Source organism: Dipodomys spectabilis, unplaced genomic scaffold (assembly GCF_019054845.1).
Source record: "Dipodomys spectabilis isolate Male_0828 unplaced genomic scaffold, ASM1905484v1 ptg000288l, whole genome shotgun sequence".
Lineage (NCBI taxonomy): Eukaryota > Metazoa > Chordata > Mammalia > Rodentia > Heteromyidae > Dipodomys > Dipodomys spectabilis.
This window is the reverse complement of record NW_024870965.1, coordinates 7,667,414-7,684,850: the sequence shown is the minus strand read 5'-3', so window position 1 is coordinate 7,684,850 and position 17,437 is coordinate 7,667,414. Positions and strand designations below refer to the sequence as shown.

The window sequence follows — 17,437 nt, the reverse complement described above, 5'->3', positions numbered from 1 at the left end:
AGACGACCTAGCCACAGAAGCAGTCACCAAAATAGAACACACGGCAGTGCTGGCAAAGAAAGCCAGGTCTGCTGGCTGGACGCGGCTGAACAAACGGAGCTCCGAGGAAGGAAACCCATGCCTGTCCCTCAGCCTCCTGCCCGGGGCTCGGGGCCCAGGCTGGGCTGTTGGGCAGTGGGGGGGTCTGGGGGGTCGCTGGGTCCTGGAGGGGGGGTCCTTGAAGAGGATTGTGGGAGCTTGGTCCCTTCCTGGTGCGGAGAGCCTCCCCGTGGTGGCCCCCGGCAGCGGGCCGCCCTGGACCGTGTCTCAGGTTGGTGGTAGCAGCGAGCACCATGCCTTCAGGATCCGGTCCCGAAACCGCAGCTGCTAAGAACCCGCTGCTCCCAGAGCCCGGGACTTCGGAGCCCTGCTGCGCTCAGCGGGAGTCTGGGGCCCATCCTGCCCTGGTTCATGCCCAATGCACGCAGAGACAGATGCATCCCGGGCTCCGGGACTCCAGGCCTGAGCCCCGCGGCCAGGGCACCCGAGTGCCCCCCCTCCCCGCCTCACCCACGGGCTCCCCTGGACAGAGGGGTGTCACCCACCTCCCGTCCAGCCGCCCGTCACTCCCAGCTGCTGGTGGAGGCCCCGCCGCCTCCCACGCCTCCCCAGCGCGGCCCCGGGCCCGGCCCTGGCCATGGCCCATCGCCCAGGGTCACTCGTGGACCCTCAGCCTCAGAGCCTCCCAGGACAACAGCCATTCACGGGAAAGCCCCACGCACCTCACCCTGGCTCCGCAGGCCGGACCCGCCCTGCCTGCCCGCCACCCCCGGAGCCGCTGCTCCAGCCGGGAACCCCGCAGGGCATCCGCACGTGTTTCCAGGTCCTGTCCATCCACCTCCAGACCCCACACCTGCCGACAGCTCCCACCGGCCTCAGAACCCGCCACGGGGGCAAGGGATCCCGTGGGCCCTTGATCCAGGGTGTCCAGCCTTGCTGTGCCCACGTGAGCCCCTGTGGTCTCCACCTTGGTGCTTCTCCTACCGCACCACACTTCCCGCCAGGCCTTCCATCTGGGCCAAATCCTGGCTCTGGCATTTCCTAGCTGTGTGAGCTGTGGTAAGCCACCGACCCTCCCTGAGCACTGGTTTCCTGGTCTGTGGGGTGTTACAATGGCACCGGCCGATGCGGGTGTTGGCTGTGTCACCGCGCCCCCTGTGGCTGGGACTCTTGGTGGCCTCACTGCCTGCTCTCAGGCTAGGGAGGTGGAGAGAGGGCGGCAGAGCCAGGGAAGTAGTCTGCCCCAGGAGATGCTGGGGTCCAGGCCGGGGCTCTGGGCCTCTTGTCAGTTTGAGGGGTTTGTGATGTGCCCAGCTTCCCGCGAGGCTGGGTGAGCGAGCCGCCGCATGGCTGAAACCTGGGGCTCGCTGCGAGCATGGAGCGGAGCCGCGTCGGCAGCACAGGACCCCGGCTCCCCACGATCACGGAGCGGAGCCGCGTCGGCAGCGCACGGCCCGGCTCCCCACGATCACGGAGCGGAGCCGCGTCGGCAGCACAGGACCCCGGCTCCCCACGATCACGGAGCGGAGCCGCGTCGGCAGCACAGGACCCCGGCTCCCCACGATCACGGAGCGGAGCCGCGTTGGCAGCGCACGGCCCAGCTCGCACTGTGTACCCATACTTTGCAGAAACGATGTTTAAAACAACCCACATGTGTGTTGCTATGTTGGGAATGGTGGAAATCAACATCATTTCATTTTTTCTTCCCTAAAAAACGGCTGCCTGGTGGCAGTTTGGAAAGTGGGGAGGAAGATGGGCCGGCGGTGCTGCTGGGATGGGCGCCGTGGCTGGAATCCGTGTCCCCCATCCACCGGGGCAGCCATGCCCAGGCGCTGTGTGCAGAACGGGGGGGGGGGCACAGGGAGGGTGGGCCATGGGGAGGGTGGGCTGCAGGGAGGGTGAGCGGCAGGGAGGGAGGGCCTTGTCTGGCGGCTAGGTCCTCTCCAGCAGAGGTCCGCAGTGCCCTCTGCCGGGAGACTCAGGCGGCACGCCCCGAGAGGACCCTGGCCCTCAGGACTGGGTGGAGCCTGCAGGGTGGCAGCCTGGGCAGCCGGAGCGGGTGGGCGCGGAGTGTGGCGGTGACCGCGCGTGGCTGCGGGGCACAACTGGTCAGGCCCGCTCTGCCCGAGGCGGCCCTGCGTCCGGAGCGCTGTTGGGTGGGAGGCTGGCGGGCTTGAGGCCGGAGCTGCCACCAGCTGACCAGCCTCGGGGTGCAGGGGTCTCTGCCTGCGTCCACAAGGCTCTGGACCTGGGTGCTATGTGGTCCTGCCTGGGCCCCTGGAGCTCGTGGGGTTTCTGATCCGCGTGTGTGGCGGCCCTGGGCTCCCTGGGAGCAGCTCACCCACCAAACTCTCCTGGGAGGTGTGCAGACGCCAGCGCTCCACGCCACTGAGTCCTCCCGGCTGGCAGCAGGTGGAGGAGGGGGCCCGAGGCCCCAGGGTGCTAATACCAGGCCCCCAGGACCAGGTGGGCAAGGCCGGGGCGGGGCCTGAGGCCGGAGCGGAGGCCCGTGGCCGGCCGGAGGAGGCAGCGCTGAAGGAGGCAAGCGCGGGCCTGGGCAGTGGGCGGCTCCCCGGGCTGGGGCTGAGGAGGCCCGGCCCCGCCCTCGCTGGTGGGAACTCACAGAGCTGGCTGCCAAGCGTGCAGAAGCACTGTTAGGACGACACAAGTGTGCAATGCGCATGGTTGCTGTGTGCAAACTTGGTTCCACACCTGACAAAGGGCAGAAGGTGCACAGGCCCTGAGGTGTTCAGCATCTGTGTTTCACCTCAGGCTGAAGTAATGGATTCACCCTCAGCCCCAGTAAGTAAATGGAGCTCAGCAAACCTGAGCAGGGGGAGGCCTGCCGAGGCGCGGGGGTGGGGGCTTCTCCCAAGCGGCCGTCGGTGGGCTGGTGCGTGCTGAGCCGGCACCCAAGGCCAGGGCCTGGACGGGAGGCGTTTTCAGCACCACACAGTTCCCAGATAAAGATGGCGGCAGCAGCATTGAATCGCGTGGGCTCTGGTCCCAGTCAGCTCCTCCTCAGGCCAGGCTATCGCAGTGCAAGTCCCGTGGTCCTCACCGCCACTGTTGGACAACTCGGCCCCCCTCTGCCCCCCGCCCCCTGCAGGGCTCCCAAGCACCACGCAGCCAGTACTGGTCTCCAAACCTTTATTGGGGAGGGCGGAGGCCCTAGCAGTTGTCTGACAGACACATGGGGTAGGGGTGCAGCAGTTCCACGTCCCCAGGTCCTGATCAGAGGAGAGGGGTACAGAGCCTGGGGTGTCTCCTCCCCCAGAAAAGGCACTGATGGGTGAGCCCGCGGGGCAGGGCCAGGTCCTGGGCAGTGGCGGCGGGAGGGCGCCCGGGGGCCCGGCCGGGCCGGGCCCCGCCCTGGGCCGGGCATTCGGAAGGCAAAGCTCTCGAGAACAGTCCAGCCTTTCGGTCTTAGTGTTCTGTGCAACTTAAAAACCAACAAAATAAATATAACTTAAAGAGTCTTGAGGACACTAAGGGCGCGCCAGGGCGCGCCAGGGCGCAGCCGGGCAGGCGGGCGGGGCCCAGGCGGGCGGCAGCCGCAGCTGTGAGCCCGGGCTCCGCCACTCCAAGGCCATCTGTCCGCAGACACGGGAGAAGGCGGCGGTAGGCAGGGTGGAGACAGCGCCCCAAACACAAAGCCCGAAGGAGGCCGGCAGGAACGGAACTGCGCGGCTATGCCGTTGACACGGGGACGGAACCCCAGGCTGGACCCCAGGGTAAGGGTCATCTGCCAACGGCTGCTGCCTTGCCGCCATGCTTGCGTCAGGATGGTCCCGCAGTTTTGTTCATGTAATTAGTTGGCTTTGGGTTTTCCTAGGTAAACCGAGGCCTGTCTGCACTTACTGAACCGTCACCAGGGAGTCCATGCCGGCCACTCCCTGAAGACAGCTTCACAGCCTCTCCTGTGACGCGGGGTGCAGCGTGAACGCAGCCGAACCCCCAGAGCCGGCCCAGGCTCCACGCCACGCGCCGCTGCTTCCCGATCTTGCGCCCAGCGGGCCGGGGCCTGACCTTTACAAGTCCACCCAGGCAGGAGCTCAGACAGTCAGAACCAGAGCCGGGAGAGCTCCGCTGTGTCCTTCGCCCCACCCCGCCCCCATCAGCCTCGGCAGGAAGGGGGAAGATCCCTTCACCCCGCAGACCCACGCCACCGGCCCACGCTGCAGATCCACCCCGCCTGCCGGCCGGCCGCAGGGGCTGCACAGCTTCTGGAAGCAGTCAGGCCAGGCTCACTCCCCAAACCACAGCCTCTGAGCAGCACCTGAGGGCGGGGAACCCGGCAGGCGCCCCCTCTCCTGGCCCCGTGACAGTCAGGGAGCGCGGCCGGGCGTGAGGCACAGTCCTGGGCACAGCGCCTGGTGGTGGAGCCCGGGGCTCGCAGCCTCCGCCGCCCGCTCAGCAAGGCCTGCTTTACAGCTGACCAGGTGAAGGGACGGGCCCACAGACTCCAGAGAGGGAGGCCGGGCACGCCAGCCACCCCCAACCTCACCCAAGACGCGGGGGAGCTTGGGATCTAAGCTCTCGGGTATATTCTGGGGAGACTCAGAAATGGTGCCAGGAAGACAGAATTCTGATTCCTTCCAGCTAGTGCTGGCCTGGACCGGCCCCAGCCCCACAACAGCTAGAGACCCAGACCCCGCCAAGGCCCTGGCGTACAGCCTGGCCACTTAGCAGCTGGGGTGCCGGGCAATGGGGGACCGGCATCCTGCCCAGATGGGGTGGGGTCGAGAGCCACGGGTCCTGAAGCTGTGTCCTGAGCAGGCCCCAGGCCTCATCACGAGAATGGGAGGTGTGAGTGAGGCCGGTGGAAAGCACCGCTCAGCCCGGCTCGGCCAGCGCCCCGTGGTGTCTGGGCAGATGCTCCAGACAGGCTGGGGTCCTGCCCCCAGGGCCAGGACCCCAGCACCCAGCCAGGCTGGCCTGCACAAGTGCCCGGAATCTAAGTTGGCCTGAAGGTGGAGGTTTAATACCAGGTGGCCGGGGCCGGGGAGGCTGGCAGGGCCGAGGTCCTTGCTTAGCTGTCCGGCAGGACAACTCCGAGTTTCTGGAAGAAGCCCAGGATGCCTCAGGATGCTGCTGGCCAACAGGGATTCTTCCCGGTTGGGAAGCAGTAACTGTGCTACTCACACTAGCCACTAAGGGGCAGCAGCCTCCACCAGTGGCCTGCAGGGCCGGGGCTGCCCTGCGGCCTCCTCAGCCTCTCCCCACCACCACCCCGGCTCCCTCCAGCTCTGAGCTCAGTGGACTTGTCCAGGATGATGCTGACCCTGGGCTTCAGCGTCTCTTCTAGAAGGTGGTTCTATTTACAAAGAGAGGAAGAGGAAACATCACCTCCAAGCTCCACGTTAGAGAAAGAACAAGAAAATCTCTCTCCTCTTCAACAAAGTGTCTGGTAGTGCAGTTCGGGTGGGTCCGGGCCTGGGTGGGGTGGGTAGAGGTGGAGGGCAGAGGGGGCGGGGCCACGGGCGGAGGGGGGGGCCTCAGGACGGTGGGTCGGCCCGGCACATTTCCGACAGGATGTCGATGAGGTTGTTGAGTCCCGAGAGGTAGCCGTCCTCCCGGTTCCCCTCCTGCCAGGGCACGTCGTGCCGCAGGGTCTGGCCCTCGGGCAGCGGCGTGGTCTTCCCGAAGTCGATCATCCACACCTTCGCCTGCCCCTTCTTGTCGTGGATGAAGAGCAGGGAGCTGCCGATGACCTGCAGGCGAGCGGCCGTGAGGGGCTGCGGGCCCCGCCGCAGCTGGGCAGCGGGGCTGGCCCGAGGTGGCTGTGGGGTGCCCGGGTCTGGGGATGGCACGCCCCGCCCCTCCAGCCTGCGCCTTTTCTATTTCCAGGTCACACCGAGCCTTGGGATCTCACCCCCCACCCCTCCATGCCCGGCTCCGCGCAATGCTGGGTGACTGCAGGGCTAACAAGAGGCCAGGCCTCCCCTCTGCTGTGCCGCCCGCACACAGCCCCACAGGCCTCCGAGCCTGGTCCCCGTGCAGTCGCTGGAGACAAGGGCAAGACAGGGCAATGGCCGTGAGGCCCGGGAGCCCCGGGCTGAGGGACAGGGCCCTGTGGCCTGTGTGCGCTCATGGCTGTCCCTGGATTTGGGAGAGAAGGCAGCGTGCTTACCTCGTGGCACTTGAAGAAGGGGGAGATTTCCAGGGTTGCTCGAATGGCCTTCAGCCGGTCCCGGTAGGCGACCTGGAACAGAGACCGGCTTTGTTTACTCGCGGCTGAGGCAGGGCCTGCAGCTCCGCACGGCAGCGCATCACTACGTTGGAAGTGGGAGTGACCTTACGCCATGCCGCCAACTCCAGCCTCATCTGCCAACAAGGCGCTGAGGCACAGAGGGGAGCCAGCTTCCGGTCCGTCTCTGCGGCTGTGGCCATCCGGAGAGGCTGGGAATGGCTCCTCCCAGGGAGACAGGCGCGGCCACGGGGCCTGACTAGAGGCCAGCAGACCTGCGGCCTGGCCGCGGAGCCCGAGCGCTGCGGCACCGCTCCGGGGAGCACGGCCCCCCCAGTGCCAGCTCCGAGGTCACCGGCCGGGGCTGCCGGGTGCCTATGGCACAGGGGCTCCGGATGCCCGCTGGACAGCAGTGGTCAGCAGCTGGGCAGGGCTGGACAGCACTTCTTGGAGCCCTGGCAGCGGGACCACACACTCCCTGCACAGCACACTGCCCACCCCAGCGGGTGCCCGCACAGGCCCAGCCCGGGGCCCGGCTCGGGCGGGGCCAGGCACGGGCTCAGAGCAGACAGCGGCCCCTGGGCACTCACCAGGATGCGGTGGTCCCCTTGCGTGAACTCCTGGAACGCCTCCGTGACCTGCTCCTTGGTTTTGGTCTTCTTGAAGTCGCGGTTCACGGAGCCGTCCTCCTTCTACCAGGTGGGGGAGGCACACGCATCAGCAGAGGGCCCAGGGCGGGCGCGGGCGGCGGCGGGCCCACGCTCCACCCTGCAGCGGCCGCAGCACTGAGTGCTGTTCTGTCCCTCCCATGACTCTGGGCCCCGGTGACCGGCCGGCACCGCGGGGGCGCACGGTGGCCGCCGGAGTTCCTGCCTAGATGCCACCTGAGAAGAGGCTGCAGGGGGACACCACGCCGCCCACCCTGCACCCACACGTGGAGGCCGGTGTGCGGGGCGGAGGCCCAGGGCCTGCGGAGCTGCCCCTGCCCCGGCGGAGGGGCCTGGCCTTGGCTCTGGGCCTGGGCCTGTGCGGGTCAGGGACGTGTGCAGCGGGGGCGGCGGCCGGCTGCACGGGCAGAGGAGGGAGCCTGAGCCCTGGGGGCCCCTCGGCGTACCCCACTGAAGGAGCTGCTCCTCCGGGCCCGCTGGGGCTCCGGGCCCACGCAGGCCGGGTCAGGCGGGGACCGGGGCGGGGCTGACTGCGGGGCAGGGCCACTCACGGGGCCAGCCCGACGCCCCGTCCTGCTCCCGCTGTGAACGGAGCTGCGTGCGGGCGGCTGGCGCCGCTCCCCGAACCCACCTTGATGCCCTCGATCCGGAAGCCCAGGGTGGCGGTGGAGCTGATGGTCTCCCTCCACTGCATGTAGCGGGGCTTGGTCACCGCCCGCTGCGCCTTCTCCTCCTCGGTGGGGGCCTCGGGGTCCACCTCCACCATCTTCTGGTACATGTCCTTCCGCAGGCTGGGCTTCTTCCGGGCCTTGCTGAGCTCCTCCTCCAGGTATGTCCTGTGCGGCACGCGGGCATCAGGCCGGTCCGTCCTCCCGCCGTCTCCCTGTCCCCGGGTGGCCGGAGGCCGAGCCTGCTTTCGACGCCTCCGGACCTCTCCAAAGTGCGTCTGAGAGCCGGACAGCGGCAGGGACCCCGGGGCTGAGGAGTCATGCCTGGGGTGGGGCTCAATGCCCTGAAATGCTCCTCCCTGGCACAAATGGGGGGCAGCTGGGAGCTGCAGGGACCAGAGCGCTGGAGAGGCGGCCAGCAGCCACGGCCGGGCTCCCACGCTCACCTCCAACCCGCAGGGGTGACTCTCCCTGCCCCCACTCCTGGGAACCCCTCCGCCCACAACAAGCACCCCGAGCAGCTGGTCTCGGCTGTGGCCAGTGGGGGGGGGCAGGCAGAGGTGCCTCAGAGCCCCCTGGGCCCCCCACATCCCCAGAAACGTGTCCAACCCTCTCCAGACTGCAGCTCTGGGACCCAGAACAGGCTGGACAAAATCTACACCTAACAGATGGCGGGTTTTCAAATATGTACTGAAAGAAAAAGGCAAGGAGAACCCCAAATCCTTGGGTGTGAACCTGACCCTCCAGGAGATCAGACCCAGCCGGTACTAGTTGCTGGCTGGGGGGCTGCGTGCCCGCGCCGGGCAGGGCAGGGCAGGCCCACACCCCACACCCCACGCCCCACACCCCACGCCCCACACAGGGCAGGCAGACCCACACCCCACGCCCCACACCCCACGCCCCACACAGGGCAGGCAGACCCACACCCCACGCCCCACACAGGGCAGGCAGACCCACACCCCACACCCCACACAGGACAGGCCCACACCCCACGCCCCACACAGGGCAGGCAGACCCACACCCCACGCCCCACACAGGGCAGGCAGACCCACACCCCACACCCCACACAGGACAGGCCCACACCCCACGCCCCACACAGGGCAGGCAGACCCACACCCCACGCCCCACACAGGGCAGGCAGACCCACACCCCATACCCCACACAGGACAGGCCCACACCCCACGCCCCACACAGGGCAGGCAGACCCACACCCCACGCCCCACACAGGGCAGGCAGACCCACACCCCACACCCCACACAGGACAGGCCCACACCCCACGCCCCACACAGGGCAGGCAGACCCACACCCCACACCCCACGCCCCACACTGGACAGGCAGACCCACACCCCACACCCCACACAGGGCAGGCAGACCCACACCCCACGCCCCACGGCCCACACAGGGCAGGCAGACCCACACCCCACACCCCACACAGGGCAGGCAGACCCACACCCCACACCCCACGCCCCACACAGGGCAGGCAGACCCACACCCCACACCCCACACAGGGCAGGCAGACCCACACCCCACGGCCCACACAGGGCAGGCAGACCCACACCCCACGGCCCACGCCCCACACAGGGCAGGCAGGCCCACACCCCACGCCCCACACAGGGCAGGGCAGGCCCACGCCCCACGGCCCACACAGGGCAGGCAGGCCCACACCCCACACCCCACACAGGGCAGGCAGACCCACACCCCACGCCCCACACAGGGCAGGCAGACCCACACCCCACACCCCACACAGGGCAGGGCAGACCCACACCCCACACCCCACACAGGGCAGGCAGACCCACACCCCACGGCCCACACCCCACACAGGGCAGGCAGACCCACACCCCACACCCCACACAGGGCAGGCAGACCCACACCCCACACCCCACACAGGGCAGGGCAGGCAGACCCACACCCCACGCCCCACACAGGGCAGGCAGACCCACACCCCACGGCCCACACCCCACACAGGGCAGGCAGACCCACACCCCACAGCCCACACCCCACACAGGGCAGGCAGGCCCACACCCCACGGCCCACACAGGGCAGGCAGACCCACACCCCACGCCCTGCGTTGGGCAGACCCACTCCCCACGCCCCACGCCCCACACAGGGCAGGGCAGACCCACACCCCACGCTCTGCGTTGGGCAGACCCACACTCCACGCCCTGCGTTGGGCAGGCCACGCTGACAGGCAGCAGTGGACACCGGGGCTGTGTGTGCTGTGGGAGGGGCTCGGCCTTGGGGCCCAGGCAGGTCTGCAGGGTGGGCGGAGGCCGCACTTCTGCAGAGAGCTATCAGTGGCTCTTCAAGCAGGAAGCTGTCAAGCCCCATTCACACCAGCCTTTCTCCAGAAAGGGCCCAAGGCCTGGTCTGGGCAGTCACCCACCCTGTACCCATCCCCCAGGGTGGGGGGTGGGGAGCTGGGAGAGAGGCCCCCAGGCACAGCCCCTGGCTGGGTGGGAAGGCAGCAAGGCCACGGGGAGCCAGCAGGGGGCAGCAGAGGCCACGCCAGCTCCCAACGCTCCTTGGGGGCAGCAGCCCAAGAACACCCACAAACCAGGATGGTGTCCGTCCCCGTGGAGCCGGGTCCCAAGGGGCCCGGTTAACGATGCCAAGGCCGGCCTGGCCTTCTCACCAAGGCCGCGCTGAGGGTGCAGCAGCCGGCCAGAGCTGTGTCCCCCTCGGTCCCCGTCTCGCTGCAGCCCCGGCGTGGGGGACCCCTGCTTCCTGCCCTCTGGCTACTCCATCTGCCTCCATCAGCAACTCCCTTTCTATTTAACACGTAACCAATTATCCATAGACGTGTATATGTGTGTATGTGTACACGTGTATGTTCAATTACATTGAAGTGCACAAATAGCTCTCTTAGAGTTTTGCTGTGAAAAGTGGGGCCACAGCTTGAAGAGTGAGAGAAATGGAGAGTTTGCAGAATATGAGCCTAGCAAGGGGCTGGGGTGCTCAGCAGCAGGGCCCTGGCCTCGCCCACAGAGGCCCCCAGCTCCCCTGGGGGGCGCGGCTGCGGGGCCCGGCTGCACCCCTGCGCCCAGCTCCCCTGAGGTGGGGAGCGTGGCTGTGGGGTCCGGCTGCACCCCTGCGCCCAGCTCCCCTGGGGGGTGCGGCTGTGGGGCCCGGCTGCACCCCTGCGCCCAGCTCCCCTGGGGGGCGTGGCTGTGGGGCCCGGCTGCACCCCTGCGCCCAGCTCCCCTGGGGGGCGCGGCTGTGGGCCCCGGCTGCACCCCTGCGCCCAGCTCCCCTGGGGGGCGTGGCTGTGAGCCCCGGCTGCACCCCTGCGCCCAGCTCCCCTGAGGAGGGGGTGTGGCTGTGGGCCCCGGCTGCACCCCTGCGCCCAGCTCCCCTGGGGGGCGTGGCTGTGGGGCCCGGCTGCACCCCTGCGCCCAGCTCCCCTGAGGAGGGGGCGCGGCTGTGGGCCCCGGCTGCACCCCTGCGCCCAGCTCCCCTGGGGGGCGCGGCTGTGGGCCCCGGCTGCACCCCTGCACCCAGCTCCCCTGAGGAGGGGGTGTGGCTGTGGGCCCCGGCTGCATCCCTGCACCCAGCTCCCCTGAGGAGGGGGTGTGGCTGTGGGGCCCGGCTGCACCCCTGCGCCCAGCTCCCCTGGGGGGCGTGGCTGTGGGGCCCGGCTGCACCCCTGCGCCCAGCTCCCCTGAGGAGGGGGCGCGGCTGTGGGCCCCGGCTGCACCCCTGCGCCCAGCTCCCCTGGGGGGCGTGGCTGCGGGCCCAGGCTGCACCCCTGCGCCCAGCTCCCCTGAGGAGGGGGCGCGGCTGTGAGCCCCGGCTGCACCCCTGCGCCCAGCTCCCCTGGGGGGCGTGGCTGCGGGCCCAGGCTGCACCCCTGTGCCCAGCTCCCCTGAGGAGGGGGCGCGGCTGTGGGCCCCGGCTGCACCCCTGCGCCCAGCTCCCCTGAGGAGGGGGCCCCGGCTGCACCCCTGCGCCCAGCTCCCCTGAGGAGGGGGCGCGGCTGCGGGCCCCAGCTGTACTCCTGCGCCCAGCTCCCCTGAGGAGGGGGCGCGGCTGTGGGCCCCGGCTGCACCCCTGCGCCCGCACAGGAGGCGCCAGGCTCACCTGACGCCCATCTTGCAGTCCATCACGCACGGCGCGTCGAAGTCGGCCAGCAGGTCCTCCATCTGGTTGTAGCGCTCCCCGTCCTTGACCACGTCCCCGTGGTAAGCGGGCACGAAGGGTCTCAGCACGTCCACCATCAGCCGGTCCAGGCAGCGCTGCTCCGACTCACAGTGTTTCTTCAGGATCTGACCGTTGGCGGCGGCCTTGAAGCTCCCTGGGGGCGGGGGGCAGGGGGAGGGGGGCCTGAGTCCCCAGCTGTGGTGGTCAGGGACCCGGCACCCACTGGGCAGCCCTCTGAGGGGCGTCAGGGACCCGGCACCCACCGGGCAGCCCCCGGAGGGCAGCACGGGGCGGGCCTGCCTCCTCCCTGGCAAGCCTCCTCCAGGCAGTGCCGATCCGGCTGTCCCCACCCGCTGACTGCCCGCCTCTTCACCAAGGCCGCAGGGGAGATTGTGGCCTCTCAGCCACCACTAGAGTCCAGCCTAGCCTACTCCCACCTAGCCTACTCCCACCTAGCCTAGTCCCAGCCTAGCCTAGTCCCAGGCTTGCTCCCCAGGCGCCAAGGCGCCGGGTCCTCAGGAGAGGCTGCGGAGGACGGGACTCTGTGGCAGGAAGGGATGGCGGTAGCCTGAGAGGTCGGGGGCAGGGCCTGCGCGGCTCTCCCGAGCCTGACAGACGCCCGTCCGGGTGTTGCAAACACGGCCAGGGACGCAAGGGCAGCCCTAGGGAGCCTAGCTACGCGGGAAGCGGCGGTCCGGAGGACTGTAGTTCAAGGACAGCCTGAGTAAGAAGTCAAGAGACCCTGTCTCAGCCAGCCGCCGTGTGGCGGGGCAGGGTGCGGTGCCCGCTTGTCTCCCCACTGTAAAGGAAGCCTACGGAGGAACCGCAGTCCAGGCTAGTGTGGGCAAAAGTCAGACCCTATTTGGAAAGCAACAGAAGTGAAGAGGGCCAGCGGCACAGCTCAAGCTGTCAAGGGCCTGCCCAGCAAGCACAAGCCCTGAGTTCCAGCACCCCAGAAGAAGCAACACGGAGCCAGTGCTGGCCTCAGAACCTGCAGGCTGTGGGAGTGCCAAGTGCACAGGCAGCCACTCAAGTGCCACCAGCAGGAGGAGACGCTGCGCCCCCCACCCAGCACCCCACCACAGCTGCCCCACAGAGACTTGGGATGTGGGGGGCTCGTGGGTGGCTTCCCAGCCCCAGGCTCCTCTGGGATGTGGGGGGCTCGTGGGTGGCTTCCCAGCCCCAGGCTCCTCTGGGATGTGAAGGACTCATGGATGGCTTCCCAGCCCCAGGCTCCTCTGGGATGTCGGGGACTCGTGGGTGGCTTCCCAGCCCCAGGCTCCTCTGGGATGTGGGGGGCTCGTGGGTGGCTTCCCAGCCCCAGGCTCCTCTGGGATGTGAAGGACTCGTGGGTGGCTTCCCCAGCCCCAGGCTCCTCTGGGATGTCGGGGGCTCGTGGGTGGCTTCCCAGCCCCAGGCTCCTCTGGGATGTCGGGGACTCGTGGGTGGCTTCCCAGCCCCAGGCTCCTCTGGGATGTGGGGGACTCGTGGGTGGCTTCCCAGCCCCAGGCTCCTCTGGGATGTGGGGGGCTCGTGGGTGGCTTCCCAGCCCCAGGCTCCTCTGGGGCTGAGGCCATGCCTCCTACGGCTGCCAGCAGGGACACAGCACACAGTAGCTGCTCCTGAGGCGGCCCTGCCAGTGTGGCCACGGTGGGCAGGCTACGCACTACCCACCTTACCAGTTTCATGGAGTAAAGCTGGAAGAGTGTCACAGAAAGGAAAGACTGGGAGGAGGAAGAGACAGGCAGAGGGCTGGAGGGGGTGTGTGTTTTGGGGAGCAGGGGTGTACCGGGGCGTTCGCAGGGTCTGCATTCATCTACCAGGCCACTGCCCTTCAGATGAGGACGCCTCCCAGAGAAGTTGGCCAAGCCCCCCCATGGCAAGCCCCTCCCCCATGGCCAAGCTCCTCCCCCATGGGCAAGCCCCTCCCCCATGGCCAAGCCCCCCCATGGCAAGCCCCTCCCCCATGGCCAAGCTCCTCCCCATGGCCATCCCCCTCCCCCATGGCCAAGCCCCTCCCCCATGGCCAAGCTCCTCCCCATGGCAAGCCCCTCCCCGTGGCCACCCCCCTCCCCCGTGGCCAACCGCCCCATGGCCAAGCCCTCCCACATTCCTTGGGTGCCTCTCCAAGGGGCAGGGGGGTGCTCTACCTGCGTGTCCCGCCAGCTGGATCCATGGGTACTTCTTCTTGAAGGACATGACGAAGGGAGACCAGTGCACCATGTTTTTGATTTTCCTCCATGACTTGCTCTAGAAGCAAGCAAAGCAAGAGTGCTACATTAGAAAGACAGCTGCTGCTTTCTGAGCAGAATGAATTCAAAGCAAGAGAACCCACTGCCTGTGGCCCCCAGGCCCTGGGTGTGCTCTGAGCACCGTGCGGCTGAGAGTTCCGGTGCCACGTGGCCTTGCCCTGTTCACCAACAGGCTGCCCAAGAAGGCCAGGGTGCTCCGGGCGGGTGAAGGAGGTTTGAGGAGGGACACAGGAATGATCACAATGAAACAGTCATGCACTATGTGTTGTTTTTTTGTCAGTTGTGAGGTTGAACTCTGGGCCTGGGCGCTGTCCCTCAGCTCTTCAGCTCAAGGCGAGCGGTCTATCACTTGAGCCACAGTACCACTTCATTTTCAGGTGTTTCATTGGAAATAAGAGTCTCACGGGCTTTCCTGCCCTGACTGGCTTTGAACTGTGATCCTCAGGTCTCAGCCTCCTGAGTAGCTAGGATGACGCTGGCGTCCAGCCCAGTCTTACACTGTTAATGTATGTTAATTCAGAAGTAAAAACAAAGTGTGTTCTTGAGCAGCAAAAGCCACTAATGAGCCTGAGACCTGGGAAGAAGCCAGGAGAACTCTGCAGGACAGGACAGGGTCTGGTTGCTGGGGACCCCTGAGGACGGGGCCCCTCACCCTGCCCAGAAATGCCCAGCAGGCCCTGTGGAGACCACAGCGGCCGCAGGGCCTCAAGCCAAGATCTCCATCTCTGTCGCTTCTGTTGGCTGCTCCGGCAGGTCTCACGTTCAAATCTGCCCAAGGAGAGGCATTGTCTCCAGAGAGACGCTGGCAACTCTGACTCAACACCCCAACTTCTACCCCCATCCTACCCCTAGGCTGTGTAGTCCAAGGCCAGGGCAGAACGTGATGAGCAGGCCAGGCTGGCTCCAGCCCCGGGCGGCTGGGGAGGGCTGGCACCGCAGCACCAGCTCTGTGCACATGCGACGCATGGCGGCAGGCGGCCGGGCACAGCGGAGCCTTGGCGCTGAAGGGCTCGGCGGGAGCCCCCTCCCCAGCTCCAACACCCAGCAGGCCCGGAGGAGAGGTGGCGGGACCGGTGGCTGGCGTCCAGTGGGACCATGTGAAGCCACACAACAGCATCTTTCTCTGGCGTCCGAGACTAGAAAGGGGTGCTCCAAGCTGGGGGCCCCTGACGGGCTGAAGGGATCCAAATGCTCCCGACTCCCGGAACGGGGGGAGAGGGCATTCTTCTGTCTGGCTTCCTATCCCCACACACTCCCAACCTGGAGGTGCTCCTTCACAACCAGAACTCCCTCACACTCCCTCGGCCAAGGCCAGAGGGTCTCCCACCTCTGGAAGGCTCTGGAATATTCCGGAGAAGGGCCAGGCTTTTGCTCAGCAGATTGCCGCACGCTGGCTGGCAGCAACACGGGGCTTCTCCCAGAGGTGTTTCCACAGCAGCAGGCAGGGGGCGGGGCTGCTCACGTGGGCATGCTCCCGCCCCCTGGCCTGGGGTGAGGGCTGCCCGGCTGGCTAGTAGTCACCAGCCCAGCCCCCCAGAAGGGCTCTGGCCGCCCTGGGCCAGCCGGCCCCCGCCTGGCCGGGCCCTGGGCCCAGGCTCAGCCCCTGCTGGCCGCCCGCCACCTGCGGGTCAGCATGGCTTCCGGGGCACCTGCTGGGGCAGGAGGTGGCTGCTGCTGCCCCACGGCAGGCCCCGCCCACTCAACCTGCCCCCCTTCAATTTGGGGGTGTCCTCCAGCGGCGGGGGAGCGGCCGAGGTCGGGGAGCCTCACCGGCTACACCAACGCCTATGCCTGGCTCCACCCCAGCTCTCACTGAGCACCAGAGGCCCTGCCAGGCCGCAGGCCGGGCCCGCTGCACAGCGCCCACAGACCGCGGGCGCGGGGAGCCAGAGGAAGCCCCCCTGGCAGGAGTGGCCTTGCTCCATGGTGGGCCTCCCAGGGCGGTGGAACTGTTCGCGGCTTCCTGAGAATCCTCTGGAGGCTGACAGCTGCTGCCCTCCACGCAGCCGCTGCCCTCTGCCCAGGGAAGTGACCCTGCCCACCGGGGTCCCGCCCCACCACCCCCTCTGCAGCCAGCCCAGCCTCGTGCCCTCATCTCAAACGGGCCGAGTCATCCCAGAGACGTGCGTGGCAGAGACCTGAGCATCGCGGCACAAAGCCAGACCGCACAGGCAAGTCCCTGAGACCCTCATCTCCCAAGCAAACACCAGAAGACTGGACACGAGGCTGGGCTCAAAGCGGGAGAGCGCTCGCCTAGAGAAAAGAGCTCAGGGACGGCGCCCAGGCCCCACAACCAGCCAAAAGAAAGGAGAGAGAAAGGTTCTCCACCTTTTAAAGGACTCGGAGGGGGGAGGGGCATCTCTAAAACACAGGCACAGGGAAGTGGTCCCTGCACCCGAGGCTTCCAGCCAGGAGCCCGACGTCTGCGCTGTGCGGCCGTCTGCAGTGACCTAGGGTCACCGGGCACAATGCTGGGGTCTCGTGGGAAGTGTCACCTCCACCCTGACAACAGTGGCCCATGCCAGAGGCACCGCGCACCACGCGGCCACGCAGCCCCAGGTGGGTGCCGTTCCGTCCTGAGGACCTGTGTCAGCCAACAGGGCCCCTGCCTCTCCTCCAGCCAGGGAACAGCGCGGCTCTGTCCACTGGCGACCTTTCAGATGCGGAGGCCCGAACAGCACACCCCCCCCCCAGCCGGCACCGGGCTGGCGCGCTCTGGGAGGAGGTGCGCTGAGCAGAGGGCTCCTCCGTGCTTTCCATGTTTGGAATCAGTGCTTTCTTTCCTTCCTCCTCTCCTGGCCTGACTGCAGGGCACCATGGGGGCCTGGTGCCTCTCCCGGCCAGTCCAAGAGGAGGGCATAGAGCCGAGGCCAAGCAGGTAGGCTCAGAAACCCCCCCACCCCGTCCCACCCCAAAGGAAGAAAGACACTGAGACTGGGAAAACAATGCCCAGGGCTTGGCAGGGCCAGCAGCTCTGGCTCAAAGGACAAGGGGCTTGAGGACCAACTGCCCCACCCCTGTAACCATGGAGATGAGCCCCACCCCTGTAACCATGGAGATGAGTCCCGCATCTCCTCCTACCGCCAGGGAGGTCCTCCCCACCCCCCACGGCGGGGGCTCAGAGCTTTGGTGCTCACCGTGGACAGGGGGAGCAGGGACGGTTCCCTGCCTGTCCCCACAGCCCCGCAGGGAGCCGTGCACGCAGCTCGGAGGTCAGAGGTCATCCAACACGGGCCAGCGTCAGCTGAGACGCACCTTTCCACCCGCGGCCTCTCCTTCGCGCTGCCAAGTTTACAACCTTGGGACATCTGGGGTTAGCATCTTAGCCTGGGCCTCCTCCAGGACCAGCTGGAGAGGCGTGGACTTGGGTGCGCGGCATGTGGGACTGGTCAGGCTAGAGGCGGCCCGCCCATGGGCAGGAGCTGGCCCTGGTGGGCTGTGTGCGGCCCGCAGACCAGCGCCCTCCTTCAACCACACACGGCG

At 67.8% G+C, this 17,437-nt stretch overlaps 1 protein-coding gene across 1 annotated transcript in view; it reads right to left on the bottom strand.

Moving 5' to 3' along the window:
• Positions 1–3,172: 3,172 nt before the first annotated feature.
• The window catches only part of Itpkb (inositol-trisphosphate 3-kinase B), a 68,503-nt gene continuing 54,238 nt past the window's right edge, over positions 3,173–17,437 (bottom strand). Inside the window, exons 2-7 of the mRNA XM_042701193.1 lie at positions 13,853–13,952; positions 11,643–11,856; positions 7,529–7,733; positions 6,820–6,921; positions 6,173–6,244; positions 3,173–5,753 (exon numbers count right to left, since the gene is read on the bottom strand). Of these exons, the coding sequence (XP_042557127.1) occupies positions 5,538–5,753; positions 6,173–6,244; positions 6,820–6,921; positions 7,529–7,733; positions 11,643–11,856; positions 13,853–13,952 (909 nt within the window). The 3' untranslated portion in view covers positions 3,173–5,537. The remainder of the gene's footprint in view (positions 5,754–6,172; positions 6,245–6,819; positions 6,922–7,528; positions 7,734–11,642; positions 11,857–13,852; positions 13,953–17,437) is intronic.